General features: G+C 47.6%; 3 protein-coding genes across 4 annotated transcripts; all 3 read right to left on the bottom strand.

Moving 5' to 3' along the window:
• Positions 1 to 211: 211 nt before the first annotated feature.
• LOC133346508 (methylglutaconyl-CoA hydratase, mitochondrial-like) lies at positions 212 to 9153 on the bottom strand. Its single transcript, XM_061558134.1, has 6 exons — positions 8729 to 9153; positions 6496 to 6563; positions 5100 to 5187; positions 4023 to 4109; positions 1479 to 1571; positions 212 to 426 (listed from the first exon to the last, which is right to left on the bottom strand). The coding sequence occupies exons 1-6, from the start codon at positions 8964 to 8966 to the stop codon at positions 227 to 229; spliced, it is 774 nt and encodes a 257-aa protein (XP_061414118.1). The 5' UTR covers positions 8967 to 9153; the 3' UTR covers positions 212 to 226.
• Positions 9154 to 9945: 792 nt separating this feature from the next.
• LOC133346507 (uncharacterized) lies at positions 9946 to 16493 on the bottom strand. Of its 2 annotated transcripts, none has more exons than XM_061558132.1 (3): positions 15472 to 16493; positions 14028 to 14379; positions 9946 to 13267 (listed from the first exon to the last, which is right to left on the bottom strand). In XM_061558132.1, the coding sequence occupies exons 1-2, from the start codon at positions 16376 to 16378 to the stop codon at positions 14258 to 14260; spliced, it is 1029 nt and encodes a 342-aa protein (XP_061414116.1). In that variant the 5' UTR covers positions 16379 to 16493; the 3' UTR covers positions 9946 to 13267; positions 14028 to 14257. The 2 variants fall into 2 exon arrangements, with proteins under 2 accessions (XP_061414116.1, XP_061414115.1); XM_061558131.1 differs by having other exon boundaries at positions 9946 to 13264.
• Positions 16416 to 21193, bottom strand: LOC133346332 (putative cyclin-dependent serine/threonine-protein kinase DDB_G0272797/DDB_G0274007). Its single transcript, XM_061557828.1, has 3 exons — positions 21184 to 21193; positions 17080 to 17728; positions 16416 to 16426 (listed from the first exon to the last, which is right to left on the bottom strand). Exons 2-3 carry the CDS (start codon positions 17702 to 17704, stop codon positions 16416 to 16418), a joined length of 636 nt encoding a protein of 211 aa, XP_061413812.1. The 5' UTR covers positions 17705 to 17728; positions 21184 to 21193.
• Between the last annotated feature and the right edge of the window lie 774 nt (positions 21194 to 21967).

The raw sequence follows: 21967 nt of genomic DNA, 5'->3' as shown, positions 1-21967 counted from the left end.
GTTTATTTGAGATATTTTTGTACAGGAACCTGGGATGTGCTGCATGCAGACCACTTTAGACACGCAAATCGTCTTTTATTATATCTCTACAAGCTCAAAATGGCAATGCCAACGACAACTTGATGTCGAAGCCATGTAAACAGAGTAAAAAAAGCCCGGTATTGTATAAAAAATAAACTGTGCAATAAATGTCAATACATTCAAGAAAATAAAAGATTGTGAATCTTTAGAAGCATATTTTAGTAACTCTGTGGGTAACACCTATTGTGTGACCCTGTGCTTGAAGGGCACCAGAAGTTGGAGGCCAACTGAGAGGGGAGGACGCGTGTGAAGGGAGTGGGGTGCTGCTGTGCCGGGCTCTGGGCTCACCAGCTCCGGGAATGATGCCCAGCTTGGTTTCAACAAGGCCCATCTTTGCTGTAGAGGCTGCGGGAAGAGTTAACGCACGGACGCTGTATTCAGTCGGGACGCCGCGACGGGGAAACACTAATCCAATGTATTGTACGATATGAGGTGCGCGACAATCTTATTGTTCCTGTTGCAAAATGTCAGCATATTGTGATAACCAATGGTATTTAAAAATATACATGGTAATTTCAAATAAAATTGCTATTACCAAGTTAATTAGTGCTTTAAAAAACATTTTCCAGAGTAATGGACAATTTTGTGATTATATAAACATTCTCGTTTTAATAGTTTGCTTATTTAATTAGTATTTGTTATTGTGTAGCTGGCAGCATGTGTGTGTATTATGAACATTATAGATTTTAACGATGCAATGATTACAAGACTTATGGTAGGATTACGTTGATTGAACTGCGGTTTAATTTTTAAGTTCAAGTTCATTTTATATCATGGGACCTCCTTTGCTAGTACCAAAATATGAGAATATGTTTTCCCCTTTTTTCTGGCAACAAAACAGCTGTGTTAAGATGTTAAAACACCAAACTGAAACCTTTTACAAGGAATCATGTCTGCATTAACCACAATACTTGTGGTCAGAATGCACACAAAAAACATACTCTGATAATATATGCATTGTCCTTGAAACTGATTGGTCCACACCAGAGACAGCTTTCTTATGAGCCTAGTCTCAAAACTGTGTTATACCAGAGGATGCCAAAAAGTTAATTTTATTTAACCATGTGAGAACTTATTTGGAAGAGTAACCTGGATCAGCAAACTGACAAAAGTAAAACAAATAAAAACAGTACGACACAAAATATGAATTTCCTAACCACTACACTAGCGACCATACAACAAAGACCACCCGTACACACACACACATGCATACGCATGTACACGCACACGCATGTACACGCACACGCATGTACACGCACACGCATGTACACGCACACGCATGTACACGCACACGCATGTACACGCACGTACACGCACACGCATGTGCACGCACACGCATGTGCACGCACACGCATGTGCACGCACACGCATGTGCACGCACACGCATGTACACATACCTGCTACACGGATGTCACAGGCGAGGGCCATCTCAAGGCCGCCGCCCAGAGCTGCCCCGTCCAAGGCAGCAATGGTGGGGACCGGCAGGTTTCCTGAGGTCACGGGGTCAGTAGGTCAGCAGTCAGGTCATGAAGTTCACCTTGGTGCGTGTTGGAATACAGCAGTCCTCACAGAAGCTGATGTACGACGTCACAGCCTCTGTGAGTTCATCCAGACTATTGGTAGCAGTCGTGAACATATCCCAGTCAGTACAGTCCAAGCACGCCCACAGATCCTCCATAGCCTCACTGGTCCACTGTTTCGATGTCCTCACAGCAGGTTTACAGAGCTCTAGTTTCTGCCGGTATGCAGGAATCAGGTGGACCATGGCATGGTCAGAGTGACCCAGTGCTGCTCGGGGGACGGCGTGGTAGGCTCTACTGACTGTAGCGTAGCAGTGATCCAGCGTGTTCCCTTCTCTGGTAGGGCATTTAATGAATTGTTTGTATTTGGGGAGTTCGTGGCTGACATTACCGTTGTTAAATCGCCGAGTACGATAACCAGGGAATCCGGATTTTCTCGCTCCACACTCACAATCTGGTCGGCGAGCATGCGTTGGGCCTCTTTAACCTGAGGACCCGGCGGCAAATAAACTCCGACCAAAATGAGCGACGCGAACTCGCGAGGCGAGCAGAAAGGTTTACAGTTTATAAAAAATGATTCCAGAGAACAATGTTGCAGAATCACTGTTACATCTACACACCAGCCACTGTTAATGTAAAAACAAATACCACCGCCCCTCGTCTTGCCGGACAGTGCTATGTCCCAATCCAATCTTACGAGTTGGAAGCCTGCCAGTTGTAATGCAGTATCCGAGATCAAATCACACGGCCATGTCTCCGTGAAGCACAAAACAGAAGATGAAAAAAAGTCTCTGTTTTTCACCATCAGTAGCTGAAGTTCGTCCATTTTGTTGCACAGTGAACGTACGTTGGAGAGGAAAAAGCTCGGAAGCGCTGTTCGGATCCCGCGTCTGCATAGCCGCACTAGAGCCCCCGCCTGTTCACTCCTTCGGCGGCGTTTCCCTCCTTGAGCAAAGCCTTGCGCGGTTTTGACTAGAACGCCCGCTAATTCTGCCGCTGGAAGCAGAAAAATGGAAAATAAATCCACAGGGGTTGTTTCCCTAATGTTTAAAAGTTCATCTCTTGTTAGAGAACTCCGAAAAACTTGGCAGAACACTGAATTAACAGACAGAACAAGACAAAACAAGACTAAACAGGGCGCACCAACCGGCCGAGGTTGCCATCATCGGCAGCATGGCATCACGGGGGAGGCGAGCTGTACTTGCTCAGTAGAGTAGCATTGTCTTTTTATTTCATTTCCATCGTGGAGGTCTAAGCGTCAAGTGAGTGGAGGAAGTGTGAGCGAGAGTAAAAAGTAGAAAGAAGTTATGAGTTTAGCTCAGAAAAGTTGAAGTGTTGGGTTGATGTGCTCATTGTGATAGTGCATCTGCTGACCGCCATCATCATCACACCCCCATCATCGTCAACCAAATTGACAGTGCAATCTACTGATATTTTCTTTTCTTTCTTCTATTTCTTTGGATATTTTTGTTATTATCTATTTGTATTTTTATACAAGTGAATTAAGAATATGGATGCTAATTATGTATAGTGTACTGTTTTTGTTTTGCTGCCTTGCCCAAGATTTTATTTGGTGTTGAATAATCTGCAGGAATTGATGTCCTTATGCAATTTGTCCTCATATACTTTTTTTTTTAGTGACTTGCTTAACTTTCCGATACTTTGCACTCCTGTTGTTGTATTGTTTGTTGTCGGAAATTTCTGACCCACACCGACTGAACATCTGTGAAAAAAAGCTTCATAGCTCATCGGATTCTTCCAGTCTAAATAAAGATTCTGATTCTGATTAATGTTATGAAACATTTTCATTTTCTCCAGTTTGTTCAGTCAGACACGGGATACATAGCCCCCCGTTTCCAATATGAACATAGGTACCTACATTCACGAATTCTACTTTCGCCGCAAATTTTCAAGAAACGAACCCTCGCAGATGTCAAGGTTTTACCATACAGTGAAAAAGAGGGTTGATGGTTCACACAAATTCCTGAAACTCACTCCCTACCCCTTGCCAGTGTATAAGCAGTACAGATAGTGGATTAATGCCCATATGTATTCCATCTGTACTGACATTGTCACCCCTCAATCGTGTGGGTTTTCTGCTGGTACTACATGTATAAACACTCCTTAATGGGGTTGAGCAATAATCCAAATATAGGATCACAGAGCTTGGGCAATTGTTAGCACTGGTTCTGGCTGCCGTCCCACTTGTCTGTGAATTCCCACGGCTCTTTTAATAATTCTCTCTCTCTCTGTGGAGAGTGAACGAATACTGCGCACGTTACAAATTCTACGTTATGATTATTATCCAGTAGCGTTGGTTTAGGAGGCCATGCTCTATTGACGACTCAGAGTCCTGGTCTCCTGGAGTGTCACAGTCAGAGTTCCCCTCAATCCGCTTCCAGCCTTTGCCGACTGTCTCACCGAGGTCCACCGACAACTGTCGAAGGTCTGCCACAAAAGGACCAACTTCGTGCTCGGGCATCCGTGCTCTTTCCTTGAGATCGGCCCCTGCAAGAGAATGGCACCGGTGGGGATAAGAGGTTTGTAAAGAAGGAACACACAGCACAAATGCTCTACAGCTCTTATCTTACAGGGTCTCACACACACACATACCGAGGATGCAGGTGCTCTAAGCGACACCACTGCACCGCAAGTGACGTATGTTTATTTATTTATTTATCTTTTACCCAAAATGTATTCTCATTAAGCCACTGGCATCATGTTATGAGACAAGGAGTCCATTTGGGTCTGTTGCAAAGCAGAACAACCATTCGTTGTCTCAGAACGCCTTGGGGTAAGTATGACAGTCAAACCAATATTTGACGTTCTCACGGCTGGAACATGGCCAAATTAACTGCACAGCCAAATTGAACGCGATGCTTTTTGCGTGCAGTCGTTAGTGACCAGGCTGCGAGCATCAACTCGCGACACGGGGGGGGGGGGGGGGGGGGGGACGTAGTTTAATCACAGGCAGCTGCTGGGATTCAAAACCAGACTCTACGCGGTGCCAGCTTGAAGTCCTGACCTCTAAGCCACCTGACCAGCTCTGGCTGCCGTGTGTTTCCATACAGTGTCACTGCACAGACCACCACAGCACCATGGCGCCACCGCAGTGCCATGGCAGCGGTTATTAGATCTACGTAACTTGGAAGACAAAGGACAAAATATTAAGTTGTGGTAAGAGAGACCCTGCACGGATGCATTTTAAATAGCGGAGGCACAATATGAAGCTGTGACAGCATTGACCTTGGAAGGATTGTTCCAGCAGCTAATGGTTATGGACTAAAAATCGAATTTGTGTGAGGATCAGAATTAGTGTTGGGGTCAAAATTCATATTCGTGTTCGAATCATTGTGAGGGCTAGTGTTAGTGTTATGGCTGGTATCAGTGCTAGTGTTGGCTTTCGGTGTTGAGTGTTATATTTCGTGCTCGTGTTCATGTTAGGGTTGGGGCCAGTGTGAGTGTAAGCATCAGGGCTAAGTAAGGTGTTCATTTCACCTGCACAGAAAATTCCCGGCACCTCGCTCCTCAAAATGACAACTCTCACAGTGCGGTTCCATCTCACAGCCACCATCACCTCCTTAAACTGACACATTAACAACATCGTGAGAAACATCACCACCAACACCATCATCATCATCGCAAAAAACGAGTGAACAACATTAAACGCACCAAATTCAATCTCTGATCGACGCAGTACCTAAGACCTACTCTTAACATCTCATCTCACCCCATGCGCAATTGCCATTCCTGCTCCAGTTGCTACTCTGATCACTGTCTAGTCAATACGAGGTTATTTTCATTCGTACAGCGTCCATATCTCAAGACGCTGTACAGAAACAATGGGCATATGTATTGAATAGAGATCGTCAGTCGAAGGCCAAAAAAAAAGGAAGATCTTCTTGACCCTGGACCTCCCACTGAGCAAAGGTTGCTTAGGCAGTAGAGCACAGTGGGAGCCAACCCTGAATTGTCAGACCTGCCACTCGGACCGATAAACAACCCACCTGGCCGGGTCTTACGAAGACAGTGATTTGGATGGCTCACATCATTTCTATTCTTGCTTCCCCTGGCGCACTGCCAGTGTATTTTGCAACAAACGACCGCCAAATTTGCTTCAGCTGTCACTGACGACATTCAAGTGGCCATGACAGTCTCTGTCTTTAACTTACACACATTTAATTAACTCAACTTTTCCACCACCATTATTTAACCTCAGCCGCCTCGAGGCCACGCTTTTTTTTAACGTGAGCTTAAAAAAAAAAACATGTCGTTGTTCATACTTCTCATCTCAAACTGACTACAAGGCTGCAATGAACAAATGTAAACATGCCATCATGCAAGGATCAACTTGACTCCGTCAACCACAATTTTGTGAAAATGTAATTAAGTTGGTCAGCTCTTGCCCTTTCTGATCCTATGCCAAAACGGTTTACAACCACTCCTGCAAGAGATCACTTCCACAAATGAATGACGAATTGTTTATTCGAATGCATTTTCCATCCATCATCATCAGTGGCAGCAGTAGTAACATCACCATCATGAAAAATGTCATGATATAAAGAAAATGACCAAACACCAGACAATGAAGAATTATTTTGAACAAGAGTCTTGCAACTTGTTGCTGCTTTTTAAAAAATATATTTACCATTTTAAAACGATTAACACTATTAGCAGCAGCAACTATGATCAATGTCACGTTACGTACACACATGTTGTGTACGTGTTGCGTGCATTGTTTTGCACGGTCAACACACTTGGTGTGTAGGTGTTGTTGTGCATTGTTATGCTGTATGTGTTATAAATGTGATGTGCATGTGCTGTGCGTGCTATACGCATGAATTATCTATTGTTCACTTGCTTTGAAGGTCCGATTGTACATTGTATGACTTACGGCCTTCACCAGGATTTTGCCGAGCGCATTTCTTGCTTCTGGACGATTTAAACCCACGACGACGATTCCTAAAAACACCACAATCACCATCACCACAATCACCATCACCACAATCACCATCACCACACACACCATCACCACATACACCATCACCACACACACCATCACCACAATCACCATCACCACACACACCATCACCACACAATCACCATTACCCCACACAGCATCACCACAATATCCATCACCACAATCACCGTCACCACACACAGCATCACTTCACACACCATCACCACGATAACCACCACCACAATCACCGTCACCACACACACCATCACCACACACACCATCATCACAATCACCATCACCACACACACCATCACCACACACACCATCACCACGACAACCATCACCACAATCACCACACACACCATCACCACAATCACCGTCACCACACACACCATCACCACACACACCATCACCACACAATCACCATTACCCCACACAGCATCACCACGATAACCATCACCACGATAACCATCACCACATTCACCGTCACCACACACACCATCACCACAATCACCATCACACACCATTGCCACACACAGCATCACCACAATCACCATCACACACCATTGCCACACACACCACATTTAGGATGTAGGGCACACAGCTGTACAAACGGGACTCTTGATGAGACACGGCAAAACATGGGCAAACACAATCGATTCTTAAATCAAATCACTAACATAATTCGCGACAATAATCCCTAATCGAGTCTCAGTATGGGCGTGATGATTCCGCCACGGAAAATAAAAAACTGTTTTCATTTCCGTACTCTTCTCACAATCCTGTATTCGGAGCACTGAAAATAATCCGCCTTTTTACGTAAGAAAATGCCAAGATAATATGTATCGTGAGGTTTTATTTTTTTTACATTCTCTAGGATTTAAATAATATTCTGCTGAAAACATTGCATTAAAAGGAGCACATTTTTAAAAGTTAAAGCAATTTAAAATTAACCGTGTCAGTTTTCTGTTATTCATTCATCTCAATTCTACGGCATCGCTGTTATACGCATTCTGAACTTATTCCGCGGTTAAACTCAAATGTTTATTTGTCACACGGCAACAGCTAACAGCAGCCACTAAGGGGCCATCCATTCAGTACGTACGCATGGAGGGGGGAGGGTGGTTAACCCAAATGCGTACGCTTGCGTATGGGAGGTCTACTGACAATGTACGTACACATAGGAAACGGGGGAGGGGGGGGGGTGAAGCCTCGATAATTATAATGCAGCCGCGTGCGTACAGGGAGGGGGGGAGGGGTCAAGTTTTGACAGATTTTTGCGCACCTACTAAATGGATGGCCCCTAACAACAGAGATATTGTTGTGGAGAGGAACCCAGCCAGCAGCCAGCCCACGTTCCCCACTGCAAGACACTCGTGTTTTCTTTGCCGCGTCTTAATGAGTATGTTTTGTACGCAATGCGATAGAGGCCGGTACTTCCAACAATTGTAAATCAATCAATCGATTATTTATAATAATTAAATTAAGAATCGCAACAATCGATTCACTGGAGGTGCTGAGTCGTTAAGCCCTCCCCGTGTCGACTAGAGCGGTACCTCACAAGCGGTGTACGCGGAGTTTTAAAAAAAGGGATTTGGAAGAGGTTGCTTTGATTGTTGACTCAGATAGGAGAAAAGATTTGGTTTTTTTTGCACTTATTATTTGTAAAATATGTTCCTGAATTATTTTTTCTATAATCTGATATTAAAATTGCTTAATGTATGCATTATTATTATTACTCCTACAGATGCCGACCTTGCAGAAATTTCGGTGGTAAATTATGTTTCGGAGGTATTTTTGTTAAAACTAGCACGAAGATTTTGATGTGACCGTTCGTCCCGCCAGCCAACAACCAAGACTTTGTATGATACAGTACGGTATAGTATAACATATGATTACGTCTTTATTATTCTTTCCGTTAACCTTCATTGTATAAATAATAGCAGTGGCGGTCACGTCCACATGCCGTGGGGGCTGCTACATTAGGAACACGTTTTGGAGGCTCGTCCCATCGAGGGAAGCGCTGCTCGTCATTTAAAAACATTAATCCATCTCCCTCGCAACCGTCACGTAGCAACCGTTACGTAGCAACGGTTGCTTAGCAATCTGAGCTCAACCCCCCCCTTCCTCCTCCAAAACCTCGGGTTGCTATGGTGACCGCACCCACCCTCGTCGTCGCCCTCCAGATACCGCACGGTCACCTCCTCGCGCGGGCCCGGGGAGGGGCCTCCTAGGCTCGCGGCTCCGCCGGCCCCGGATCGAGGCAAGCCGGTAGAGAATCCAGCCGAGGACGGGCGTCTGCTAGGCCTCCACGGAGTCGCGCACGGAGCCGGTTTGGGGCGCGCGTCGGCCGCCAGGCGCGCGACGCGACGCGCCCGGGCGAGCAAAGCGACTCGAGAAAACATCGAAGGGAACAGAAAGAAATGTGATAAAGAGACGTCGGTCGGTGTGAGTTTGCGCCTCGCGCAGCCGCCGTGCCACGGCGTTTTAACGTTGAGCTTGATGGTGATATCGTCCCCCCTCCTGCACCCCCCGTGCACTTTAAAGCAAGTGGGGGTGGCAGAGAGAGGGAGGCTACGCCGGCTGCTGCTGCCGCCACTGCTGCTGCTGCTGCGATTGGCCTCCTTGGTGGGGGTGGCGACAGCCGACGGCGTGCGGGGAGGGGGGCTCCCGGACACCCCCCCGGGTCCGAGTGGAGCAAAGGTCGGCGGTGGAGTCTGAGCTGAGCCGGCGAGATTCACTGACGGCGAGACGAACACGAAGGTCACGGGATGTTGGGGCCAGTGCTGTTAGCGAGTGGCACGTGTGAAGGACTGTGGCACACGGGAGGGGGATGGGTGGCCAGCACCACGCCCGACCGCCTTTGTCTCCCCGGTGGCGGTGATCTCACACACCGCACCAGCTACTTATTTGAGGCTGAGTCGACCTAGGGGAGGCCCAGGATCGGTTCAGATAATCGTCACTGGTGTTGGCCATCACCAGGCATCAAACTCGGGTCGCCGGGTTTGAACCACAGCGAGCGAACCACTCATTACCGCTCCACATCACACACACACGTGTACCGGTGCAGATAATGGTCACACTTATTGTTGGTGGCCGTGGAGGAAACCGAACTCGGGTTGCTGGGTTCGTAGCGCAGCGCGCGAACCGGTACACACAGAAGCAGCAACGACTCATTCATTGAGTGTCATTCATTTAACCGCTGGTGCCCCCGTTGAGCTGAACAAACTGGCTGTATGGAGAGTGTGACGACGAACCTGTGAAGTGTGGACTTGTTGAATAAAGGTACCTACTGGAAACCCTTGTCTGCGAATCGTGACACTACATTAACATGACCTCTGAATATCGATTCAGTATTCTTTATTGAACCATTCCTTGTCCATTATTACGACTACTTTCATGCAATGTTCGTTGTTTCACTGAGAATTGACCAATGTCATCCATGTAACCTTTAGTGACACATTACATGGTTCATATAAACATCGACAATTAACATCTGTTGAGTTGGTGTCAACATCTTCTTTGGTTAGTCAGTTTCACATCACATCAGTTTCACATAACATCAGTTGCACATCACACCTCAATGTCTCTTCCTCAACATGTCTTTAGTTCCTTTCCTATAAGTTAGTTCATTAATTATGTGTCCTTGATTTAACCAAGAATGGATCCCAAAGCTGCAGAGTTGGTCTCAAGATAATTTAGACACAAAAGTCACGTACAGCAAGTTCACAAAACAATTGCAGGTATCAATTAGATGAACACAACTGGAACACATCGCCGAGTATGTATACCAAGGGGAGAGTGGATGAATGCAGATTTACGATAAAAAAAAATATTAAATAAAGAGTCAGACAAGAACAGGTTGGAGTGCCTTTGGAAACACGGAACTTCACACTGAAAAGCAACATCGCAATGTGTCTGAATAAGAAAGTGTTTTAATCGATGTGTATGGCTGTGACAGACGGATCACAGGACGTTCACAAAAGAGAACGGAAAGAAAAGTTCCACGCTTCAATTACAGCGAGAGAAATAAAGAAGAACCACGTGGATAAGAGAGCAAATGCAAGTTTAAGACATCGTCCCGACTGTTAAGAAAAGAACAAGTGTGCTTGGGCAGGAAGGACACGTTGCTTGAGGGGACGATGGTTGGTGGTCGAAACGAACATGACGGCCAAAAGAGGAAACGCCCCCGATAGTGCACCCACCGTGTAGACAGAGCGATGCAATAAGCTCGTGTGTAGAAGCCACATGGATTGTTCCACCAAAGACTGAGGTATATCGACTGCTTTTGGATGCCTTGATACGTCAGTGGATAGATCATTGCTGGTGATAATGCTGAGCATAACTTAACCCAAGAGAAGAGAATTTGGGGTTGGATGGAGTGGGATGCCCAATGCCCCTTAGCTGTGTGGCCCTTGACGCCTTTGACCTATACAGCTCGGATCTGGTTTCTCATTATCATGGAAACAATCCGCTGTGGGTAATTTCCGGACCAACCCTGGACAGCCCGTCTCCGATTTCTAATTGTCATGGAAGTGTATAGTTTCTGTACTGCCTCCTACAGATGCCGACCTGTAACCTTGCAGACTAGGAGTCTCATTGGACAAAGTGATATATGTGTGATCCATCAATCCCAACTCAGGGAGCGCGGCCATTATAAGAGTGTTCTACAAATACTCGAGACATTTCAGTTCCACTTTTAAAGACACACACATCCACACTAAGACCATGGTCCTCTGCAAGTAATGCCTTGTAGACTTTTGGGGAAGGTATTGTTACCCAGCATGGTATAGAAGGGAATGGTGTGGCTAGCACACCTAGGTCAAATCAGATGAGGCTGAATTGACCGAGGAAACCCAGGAATGGATCATATACCATTTGTTATCCTGGGTTGTGAATCAAACAAATAGTGTTGGGGTGTTAGTGCAGTACCCAATTAACTCACACATGTGCATACACATACCTATGAACACAGATTCAGGTTAACGAGAAATAAGAGGGTTTATTGTCGCTGAGAATAGAAGATATGTCTAAACTTTTCAGCTGAGTCGTCTTCAGGAAATATATTTCCTTGTAATTGAGTTGCTACTCATTATTTAAGTTCACTGGAGCAGCAACTTAATATCTTACACACGCGTGCACGCATACACCCACACACATGTATACATACATTGATGCGGATGTGTGTGCCAGTCTACATTCTGTCTCCATCAGTGTTCACGTGCGATCAGGTGATTAGCCATGTCAATATACAGCAGCGGTGGCCAATCCATGGATCGCAATCCATAGGTGGATCACAAATTATTTTTTGCGTGGATTTCAGGACAAATGAGAAACAAACACTTAACATAAGCACACAGCAATGTTCGTCACCGCTGATGGCGAATACAAATCCTCGCTTTAAGGATTCATACGTAAAAAAACAAAAAACCTTCCACCAATAAATGCCGCTATTACTTTGTCTATAGCATATTACAGGGGCCAACCATCCCATTGTTGGCGATAGCTTTGCTGTGGATCGCAAATCCCCCTGAGATCCCCCAACATGGATCACAGTGCTTGGTGTAATGGCCACCACCGATATTCTACAGGGGAAATAACCCAAAATCAATATAGAATTTCTGGTAGAAATATACACCTCACGTTGTACGTTCTGGGCTGTTCTGCATGCTGTTTGAAGTTTCAGGAATTTAAAAAAATGTTGACATAAAAAACATTGTCAGTCAAAGCGCTCCGATGATGTCACTGCATTTACATGTTAAAATGTATGGGAGCGATTTCACATTTATGTCATGAGTGTTATAACACACTTCATCCTACCTTTAAAATTTCCCTTTTTAATAATTTTACAAAGTTTCAAACTCATATCAGACATCCCAGGACACACAGCCTAGGTGTGTATCCACAATATAAGTGCTTATCAGATTTCTGGGTTGCATATTTCCTTGACATGATAATAACAATATTCACATACACAATTTTGGTTGAGCGATACTGATGGAACTGTAATTGCAATCTCAATTCATCTTTAACTCCCGGTGCGATTGTCAGCATTTGCGGTGGTAATGTGCACGTGTTCATGGTTCCCGGTGTCTTCTGTCCACATCCCCCGTGCTTGTGATGCCAAAGCGACCCCCAGCAGCCACTGCCCCCTCAATTATTGACGGTCGTTTTTGGGGGCTCGTCCGGGACGCTTGAGAGTCAGCCTCCCCCAGTGATGGCCGAGACACTTTGAGCCGTAGCTTGTGAGGCAGCGCACTGCGAGGGGTTTCTGGCCAGGGACGACTTGAGGGTGCGTCGTCCGCTCTGTCCATCACAAACCCATGGGGGTGATTGTCATCTCCATTGCAGTCTTGTGAGGTCATGGAGTCAGACCAGGGAAGATCTTCGTCGTTGTGTCCATATTTTGCCCCGCCAGAGTGTTTCCCCCCGTGATTGTTTGATTCTGTGCTCCAGCATCTTTTCCCAGGCGAGTTTCCTTCTAAATTCCATTTTCTCTCTTTGTGGGTGTCAGCCATCTCAGCACAGCGTCTGATGTTTGGTTTCTCCACCGACCAGTTGTAGAACCTTTCCGCGCATTTGTCTGTCTTTTCAATCCACTCGCTTTGTCCCCGTACACCTCCGAGCCCGTTTAAAATCACACTTGTCCATATCTCTGGGCTGATGTCCTCCGTCTCTCCTCCCACAGATTTCTTTTCTCCATCTGCTAGAGAAAGAGAAAAATCAGTCAAAAGTTAAAATATGGGAAGTTGACCAGGTGGCACAGGGGGCGAACACCATGTCAGAACACTCAGTCATTAACTGCTGAAATCCTGGATTTTAATCTGTGGGTTTCAGCCACATGTGATTAAGTTGAATATTTCACACTAGGTGAGTTAAAGGTCAAAGTACAGTTATCTGTGACTGCACAAAACAAGCCATAATTAAATATAGATTTTCGGTTTTTTCACTTCATTTTAGATTTTTTTAATTAAGAATTCAGTTTAAGAGGTGACATGTATAGAGTATATAGAATAAGGGTGCCTATAGTGTGTAAAATAGACCCATGGAGTCATCTCCCGTAGCTGCTGTCTGACACAAAGCAGTGCACTGCTTACTTTGAGAGTTTTGACTGACAATTGTTTGCATCTCACAACACATTACACCAATAGGAAGAAAATCTTGAAAAATCACCAAACAAATTAAGTCAAGGTGTTGCCATGCTGAAAAGAGTATACATATTGAATGATCGCAGATGAGATGCTAAATTATATCTTATGTTAAAGCAGTTTCAACCTCATTTTAAAACACACAAATGGTCAAAGCACTTGACGTGCAGGTACCGGGTGGATTTTTCCATCACGGGACTGTGAATGATGGTGATGTCTCGAGGAGGCCATCATCCACAAGTGGATAGATTATGGGTGATGGTGACGGTGATGATGATTACGATGATACATAATGCTGCTTCAGCGGGAAATGCTCACCATTCTCCTCCCAGCGTCCTCGTTTGGCCTCCGGACTGGAGCTGCCCTGGCACGCGCCCTCGATGGCACGGGTGGTGGGTGACCCCTCCCCACCCCCCCCGAGACCTCCGACCTCTGGGGACTGACGATCACCCGTCCAAGGATTCCATCCCCGGACCCTGTCGTATAAGCGGGCGACGTCCTCTTGTTTGTTGCGGTGCTGGTTTTTGTCACATGGGTGGTGCTGTTGGTCATGGCTGTTGTCTTGCTGGTGGTCGTAGTGCTGCGGCATGGACGGACGGACAGGCGAAGGGCTCTTGACGTCCTCCCCGTGCAAAAGGCCACAGCGGAGTCGAAGTGAAATAAGCTCCGTCTAGAGAGGGAGAGAGAGCAAAGGGAGTGTTCACATTACTGCGTAGGGTTTCCGCGGATTGTGCTGTACAGCGCCACATGCCGTGGGCTCACAGCACACGGAGCAAAACATTGCACATCATGCCAAACGAAGCAAAGTACAAACTCAAAACACATCAGAGAGCTAAGAGAGAGAGGTTCAACATGTGAAGGCGATTTTCACAGATGCAATCCCGATTGAACTAGAAATCAATTCAGTCTGCTCGCTACCCTGAGCGTCTCGCACAGCTGAAGGACACATCGTTTGCCAAGAGTGGCATGTGGATTTGCGAAGGCGCATACAGGCAACGGGGGTGGTGCAGTGGTTACCACGCACGCACACTTGAGTACACGTATGATGCGTGCACGTGTCAAGGCGTATCGGTGCCTGATTGGTCGACTTAACTTGTGGGTGGGGATTACGTGGTGATGATGATGATGATGTGACACTGGTAGAAGTTCGATCCAGCACCACTGAGGATTGATTAGTGTTTCTAGAGACGACGGCTCATTGGTAACAAACATAATCAACCCTTATGTGATTTGCGACCCAGGTATTTGGTTATTTTGCAGGTATTGGACTATTAATGCTTGCCATAGTCTCATGTTGTCATGGTATGATGATGCTGTGTTGTAGTCATACAATGCTGTCATGGTGCCGTTAGCTCGTGAAGTCATGTTGTAATCGGGTCAGGGTCTCATGGACTTGTGGTTTTCATGTTAACATCATGCCGTGGCTTCGTGGTCTCATTGTGTCATCATGGCATGTTCCGCACTACCGATTAGCACGGTTGGCTACGCGAAAGAAATTCAACATGCACACGTACATGTTCTTGTGCTGCAGTGGCCTTATGGGCTCATGCTGACGTGGCGGTGCTGTGGTACCACGGTGTGACACTATCATGGTCTCATCATGTTCTTGTTACATCATTTATTGTGGCATGACGCTGCCGCGTGGCCGTGTGCCGTCGGTTTTCATGGTGTCGTGATCTCGTGACACCGTGTGTTGTGGTGTGACGCCGGTGTGATGCCGGTGAGACAAGGCTGCTGTGCGGTGTGGTATGGCGGCACCCACCTTGAGCCGTGCGTTCTCGTCGAGGAGGACCGAGCACGCGCGTCTCCAGCACGAGGTCGTTGAGTCTCCGCTTCTCGCGCGACCGCTTGGCCGCCTCGTTGTTCTTCCTGCGCTTGTCCCAGTACGACGCGTCCTTCTTCTCCGACGGGGTGAACTCGCGCTTGCGCCGCCCGGAGGCAGACGAAGCCAATGATCCCTGCGACCCCTGGGACTCCTCAGAGGCCTGGGAAACCAGTAGAACTGCATCGTCAGGTTCCGCGTTGCTGCAGAAGACCTGGGTAGTTGTGGCCTGGGCTATATGGGGGGTCTCCGATGTCGCGGACACCTGTTGAACACGGGTCCTCTGGGAGACCACAATCTGAGGTTTCTTTTGGTCGGAGAGCCGAGATGCTTCGTGAGTGCTTTGTGAAACTTGGAGCTCCCCAAGGTCCTGGGATTCCAGCGAGCCCACTGACTTCTGGGAACTCTGGGAAAGCTTTGGGACCTGGGACCCTGGAGACGAGTGGGAATCGTCGAGGTTGTGAGACACTTCTGGGAATTGGGAGACGTGGGTTTGATAGACCTGTGAGTCTTGGGAGACTTTTGGTAGCCTTCCGTCGCGGGGACATCTTGAGATGCACGATTCTTGACGGACCTGAGATTGCCTCGAGAATGGTGGTTCCTGGGATACTTTTGGGACCCTGGAGAGCACTGAGACCTGGAAACCCTGAGTCACCTGTAAAGTCTCACTGGCTTGGGAAACCTGAGATTCTTGTGGGCCCTGAGTGTCCTCTGGGACCTGAGCTCCGCTGAGTTCGCCGTAGTCGTGCCTTTGGCTTTGTTGTAGCCGTGCGTTCTGAGAAACCTGAGAATCTACGGAACCTGAGTGAACTTCACGTCCATGGGAAATCCGGCGCAGGGGTTCCATGGAGACCTGGCCATGGGAGGCTCTTGAATCGTGTGAGTCACGGGAGACCTGGGATTCTACAGAGACGTGATCTGAGTCCCGCAGATCCTGCTGCTGCTGCTGCTGCTGCTGCTGCTGCTGCTGCTGCTGCTGCTGCTGCTGCTGCTGCTGCTGCTGCTGCTGCTGCTGCTGCTGCTGCTGCTGCTGCTGCTGCTGCTGCTGCTGCTGCTGCTGCTGCTGCTGCTGCTGCTGCTGCTGCTGCTGCTGCTGCTGCTGCTGCTGCTGCTGCTGCTGCTGCTGCTGATTGTGATGTTCCTGCCGATGCTGTTCAGTCTCCTGACTCTGCTGCTGCCGTGGAGACTCTTGATTCTGCTGTTGCTGATGTTGATGATTGAGCTGTTGCTGCTTTTGATGCTTAAACCACTTTTGCTGCCGTTCCTCTTGACGTTTTGGAATGTTCTGATGCTTCTCCTGCTGCTGCTCCTCTTGTCGACTGTTCAGCCTGGGCCCTTCACGAGTGTTCTGCTGATACTGTTGATTCTGCTCTTGCAACTGTTGCTGTTCCTTCAGCTCTAGATTCTGCTCTTGAAACGTCCGATGCTGCTGCTGCTGTTGATGGATCAGCTGTTGTTGATGATGTTTATTCTGCTGCTGTTCTTCTGCTGTCTCTGCTGATCTCTTCTGCTTTTGCTGGTGCTCATAGTTCTGCTGCCACTGCTCACGATGTGTCAGCTGTTCTTGCTGCTGTTGCTCGTGTTGCTGCACCTGAAGGTGTTGATTATGCTGCTGCTTGTCGTGGTGATGTTCTTGCTGCTGCTGCTGTTGCTGCTTTTGATTCTGCTGTCTACGTTGTTGCTGTTGCCACTTCAGCTGCTTCTGCTGTTGAGATTGCTGCTTGTGATTCTGCTGTTGTTTCTGCTGCTGCTGCTGTTGTTGTTCATGATCAGGGTTTTGGGATTGTTGATGCGTTTGTTTCTGTTGCTGCTGCTGCTGGTGATGCTGCTGTTGCTGCTGCTGTTGCTGCTGATGCTGTTGTTGGTGCTGCTGATGTTGCTGCTGTTGATGCTGCTGTTGTTGCTGTTGCTGGTGGTGCTGCTGTTGCTGATGTTGCTGCTGGTGATGCCGCTGTTGCTGCTGCTGTTGTTCTTGATAGTTGGGGTTCCGGGATTGTTGATGTTGATTCTTCTGCTGCTGGTGTTGTGGTTGCTGTTGTTGGTCGGGGATCCAGGATTGTTGAATTTGCAGCTGCTGTTGCTGCTTTTTCTGCCATAGATGCCCTTTCTGCTGCTGATCTTGACACATCAGCCCTTTTTGCTGCTGCTGCTCTTGATTTTGCCACTGCTTCATATTTTCCTGCTGCTGCTGCGGCTGCTGTTGCGGCAGACAAAGACACGGACACAGAGACAGACACACAACAATGAGGCAACTTGCAGACGAAGGCACTTATTCATGTGAGCAATCAACGGCGTATGGTCATGATACACTGTGGCGAATATAGGGAAATCATCATCAGCAGCAGTACAATTCCTCTCTCTCTCTCTTTCGTATGGGAGGAGGGAAAAGCAACAGTTGTGAAAGACTTTATAGTTGAATGCTATTTTTGTTGTTGTCCAACCAATCCACGGAGACGGCAGTGAACGCTGTGTGGATCAGAGCGACATCGTCAGGATGTCGCACGGATGGCGCACTCGCTGGTGTTGCGATTGATGGTTCGGACTTCACCACGGTCGCAAGTTCAGAGATTATTTCATCTTCCACTTGTGGAAGCTGCACGCGCCCATCTCCAACGTTGCGTTCGAGCGCGCTTTAGCAAGGCATCTATGTATGCTGAACTTCTTTCGCACCTCACATAGGCAACCGTGCTAGTCGGAGGTCCAGAGTTCGGGGAGAAGCCCCGTGCTTCCACAGTCTGCTCCTTAACGAGGAGTTTATCCCAGCCTCTGCAGCCGCCCCAGGATTCCGTCCACCGAGTGTCTGAGTGTGAGCACCGATGTCTTTATTTTCGGCTGCTACAGCGCATTTGCGATGAGGAAATGGGGACTTCATTTCTCAACGAATTTGTGCTAAAATACAAAAAAAGCGTTTATTTAAAGTGTCTGCTTCACACAGAGCACACCGAGTCTTGGTTGGTCATGTGACCTTTATTGAACGGGAAGCTGCCCTCCCGGTTGCCCACTCTAGGAGCCAGTGATCAGATTTGACCAGATTTGGGCAAAATACATCTGTCACAATTAAAACAGTGGTTGCTGGTAATTTAAAAGGGACTCACTCAGTCTCCCTTCAAAAACACTGAAAGTGAAAATAAAATTTCCACGGATTTTTGTCGGGATTAAATCTCCCAATGTGTTTTGCACTCAGCTTAAGGTGTTTCGCAATTGGCATATGGGATCGCTTAAGCTACATAGATTAAATTGCAGCTGTCTGTTCTACCACCACCAACGTAATTACAGTTATCACCCACACTACCAACATCCCAACCACTGCTACCACCAACAATAGCAAAAAGGCATCACTCATTTTAGGCTGAGTCAACCTAGGCGAGGCCCAGGACCGGTTCACATAATCAGTCTCTGGCAATGGTGGCCATAGAGTGGGAATCGAACTCGGGTCGCCAGGTTCGTAGCGCAGCGCCCTAACCGCTACACCGTCGCTCCGTGAACATAACGGGCACCCTTGCAACGAGACTCTGTGCTTGTGCACTGTCGCAGGGCGAAACCACGATCGCAGACGGCAATCGCAACCGCCATTCACCACCGTGTTGTTCATGAGATCATCCGAGTGATTGATTGCCAGCCTGTATCACTTTAGAGGCCACGTGAGGTGTCGAAGGCTCGCCCGTGGGAGGCCACGTGACGGAGCCAGGTATGTGTTGGTTTAATTGAGATGACTGGCAGATGCACCTGCCTGTTGCACTCTCCCCCCCAACTGCGCCACCTTGCTGTTGTGTATTCATTCGTGTGACGCTCTGCTTCGCTGTCTCCTCGTGCTTGCTCAAGGACAGCTGCTGCTAACTGCCCGGTCGCGCCTTTGTCTGACCAGCCCTCCTCCACTGACATTACCGGCGCGATATCAATCTGGTGGCTTTGTTTTGTTTGGTCGAAAACGCAAAAGTGGCCGATAGTTCCCACGGAAAGTGCCCGCGTTACCAGTGAGACGTGAATAACATCCGCTGTCGAGTAAAACTGAGCTGCACAATCGTCACGTTGGGTTAGAGCGGTGATTTTTTTTAAAGCCTCATTACGCATTGGGTTTCCACGCTGAACCGAACCCAGACATCTTTCTCAGTTGGCTAGTTCGACCAAAATCGCGCAGTTTGGCTGTGTACAGTTCCAACACAATGCCGGCACCAGATCTCATTCCTGGTGCACGAACACAGATGCCAATTCCCAGACACTGGGTTAAAAAAAACCCAGACAGGTGGAAGCCTTATTTATGCACCATTTAGCGACCCCGGTGTTGTGAGATTGAAAGAATGCCACCACGACAGTGTTGGAAATGCAACAACAACAACATTGATTGTCAGCATGTAATTCTGATTGTGAATGTATTGTTTATTTTCATGATCTAATTTTTCCTGCGGCTATTCCTTTCCGCCAGTTCGAGTGAGCCCTCAGCTCGCAATCAGAAGGTTGCAAGTTAAACATTCCAGTCGTTGGTCGGTTTGGTCTATCATCCTTGCAGGGGTTTGATTTTTTAAAATGCGTAAAAATTCCTGGGAGGTTAACAGTAGCCATAAACTATCCGCCAGTGAAGCGCCTTTGTGCTGGGAAACATTTCATATCGGGTGATAGGACGCGACCACATTCCCACATCACATAGCCACTTAACAAGAGTCTAACCGCTGATGACATCCACACACCACGGGCTACGCGGCGCAACGGAGCGCACACACACACACACATCGCCATGAAGTGACACACGCACACTCATCTGTAACACAGAGATCTGCTGTCTAGCCATCCAGACGATTAGAGCAAGTGCTGTTAGCAAGCGCCTATTAAGACCAGCACGGCGCACGTGAGGGAGCGGTGTGGCCGCATTGTGTCCCCGTTTCTGCTGATTTCACACCCCACAGGGGCACTCTTTTAATGACGAAAGGACCTGACAAAGGCCGGTTCCAGATACCGCCTGCGACTGGTACCACACCGGTGGCCCTGCAGGAGGGTATCGAACTCAAACGTCTGAAATATAATTCTAGATTTGAAGCTTTCAGGACTGCAAGGATTCATATTCTTAGGTTTTTTCGGTAAAGTCACGTAGGTAAAAAGTTAAAATTTATAAAAAAAAAATCACGACGTTTCGGAGGCAACACAAGCTTCCGAGATAACAAGGTAATACACAAGGACTGTTTTCTTGGAATTTCTCTTACTTGATACAGCTATCGTGCTGTGACGGTTCCACCTGAAGATGGAAGCTTGTGTTGCCTCCGAAACGTCGTGAGTTTTATTTTATTTTACTTTTATTAATTTAATTTTTTTTTACCTACATGACTTTACCGAAAAAACCCAAACGTCTGAAGTCTAACCACAACGGGTGAACCGCCGTGCCACCACTGATCCCCGCAAAGACAAAATGAGTTCCCCACGTAGCATTTAGCAGAACTGTTGGGGCTGTAATGCCACTCTCTAAATATAAATTACATCAGACACAGATACTCGCACATTTCACTACACAGACACACTCCTAGACACTTGCATACACAGAGACACATTCACACGCACACCTGCAAATACACCCACGCCACACACGAAGACACAGACTCACACCGCACTCAACGTGCACACGGACTCGCAGACACACAAACCAATGGGCGCACATCGACTTACCTCTCCGGAGTGTCCCATCTGTGAGTGAGCTTGCTCGTAGTCGCTCTTGCCGTGGCGCTAACCCTTTATAGGAGGGTGCTGGTGGGTGGGTGGGGGTGCAGGGTCTGTGTGTGTGTGTACGGGGATCTATATACAGGGTGGGTGTGCAGTGCGCGTGTGTGTGTGGGGGGGCTTATATTCAGTACTTAATATACGAGGGCGGGGGTGTACGACGCGTGTGGATGCAGTGTGTGTGGGCGTGAGGTGGAGTGGTTAGCGCGCTGCGCTCAGAGCCCAGCCAACCGGGTTCGATTCCCGCCCACGGCCAACACCAGTGATGATTTTCAGAACCGGTCCTGGACCTCCCCTAGGTCGACTCAGCCTCAACTGAGTTTCATCTGGTGCGGTGTGTAAACATCACCGCTGGGTAGACAAAGGCAGTCGGGCGTGCTTTTGGCGATACTACCCTGTTTCGGCCTTAATAGGTGCTCGCAAATCGTACTTGCCCCAACACTTTTCTTAAGGCTATACGGGGGATATTTGTCTTGTTAATTTTAGTCGTAGTATTCTGTGTGCGTGGCTGGGCAGTGTGCAGTTGTATGTGTTCGTCGAGAGTGTTTGCCTATCGTGTGAGCGTTGTGTCTGCAGAGTACGTGTGTGTGTATTGTTCCACTGATGCGTGCACTGCCCCTCGGCCCTGGTCACACGAGTCGAATTGTCGGCAGTGGCTCTAATATCATTGGCACGTGGTATCTGAAATTGCCCTAGGTCAACTCAACCTTACGTGAATGTCTGCTGCAGTGAT

This window comes from Lethenteron reissneri, chromosome 24 (genome assembly GCF_015708825.2).
Source record: "Lethenteron reissneri isolate LAM-NWPU_2019-01 chromosome 24, ASM1570882v1, whole genome shotgun sequence".
Lineage (NCBI taxonomy): Eukaryota > Metazoa > Chordata > Hyperoartia > Petromyzontiformes > Petromyzontidae > Lethenteron > Lethenteron reissneri.
The sequence above is the reverse complement of the archived record's forward strand: the minus strand, read 5'-3'. Positions and strand labels throughout refer to the sequence as shown.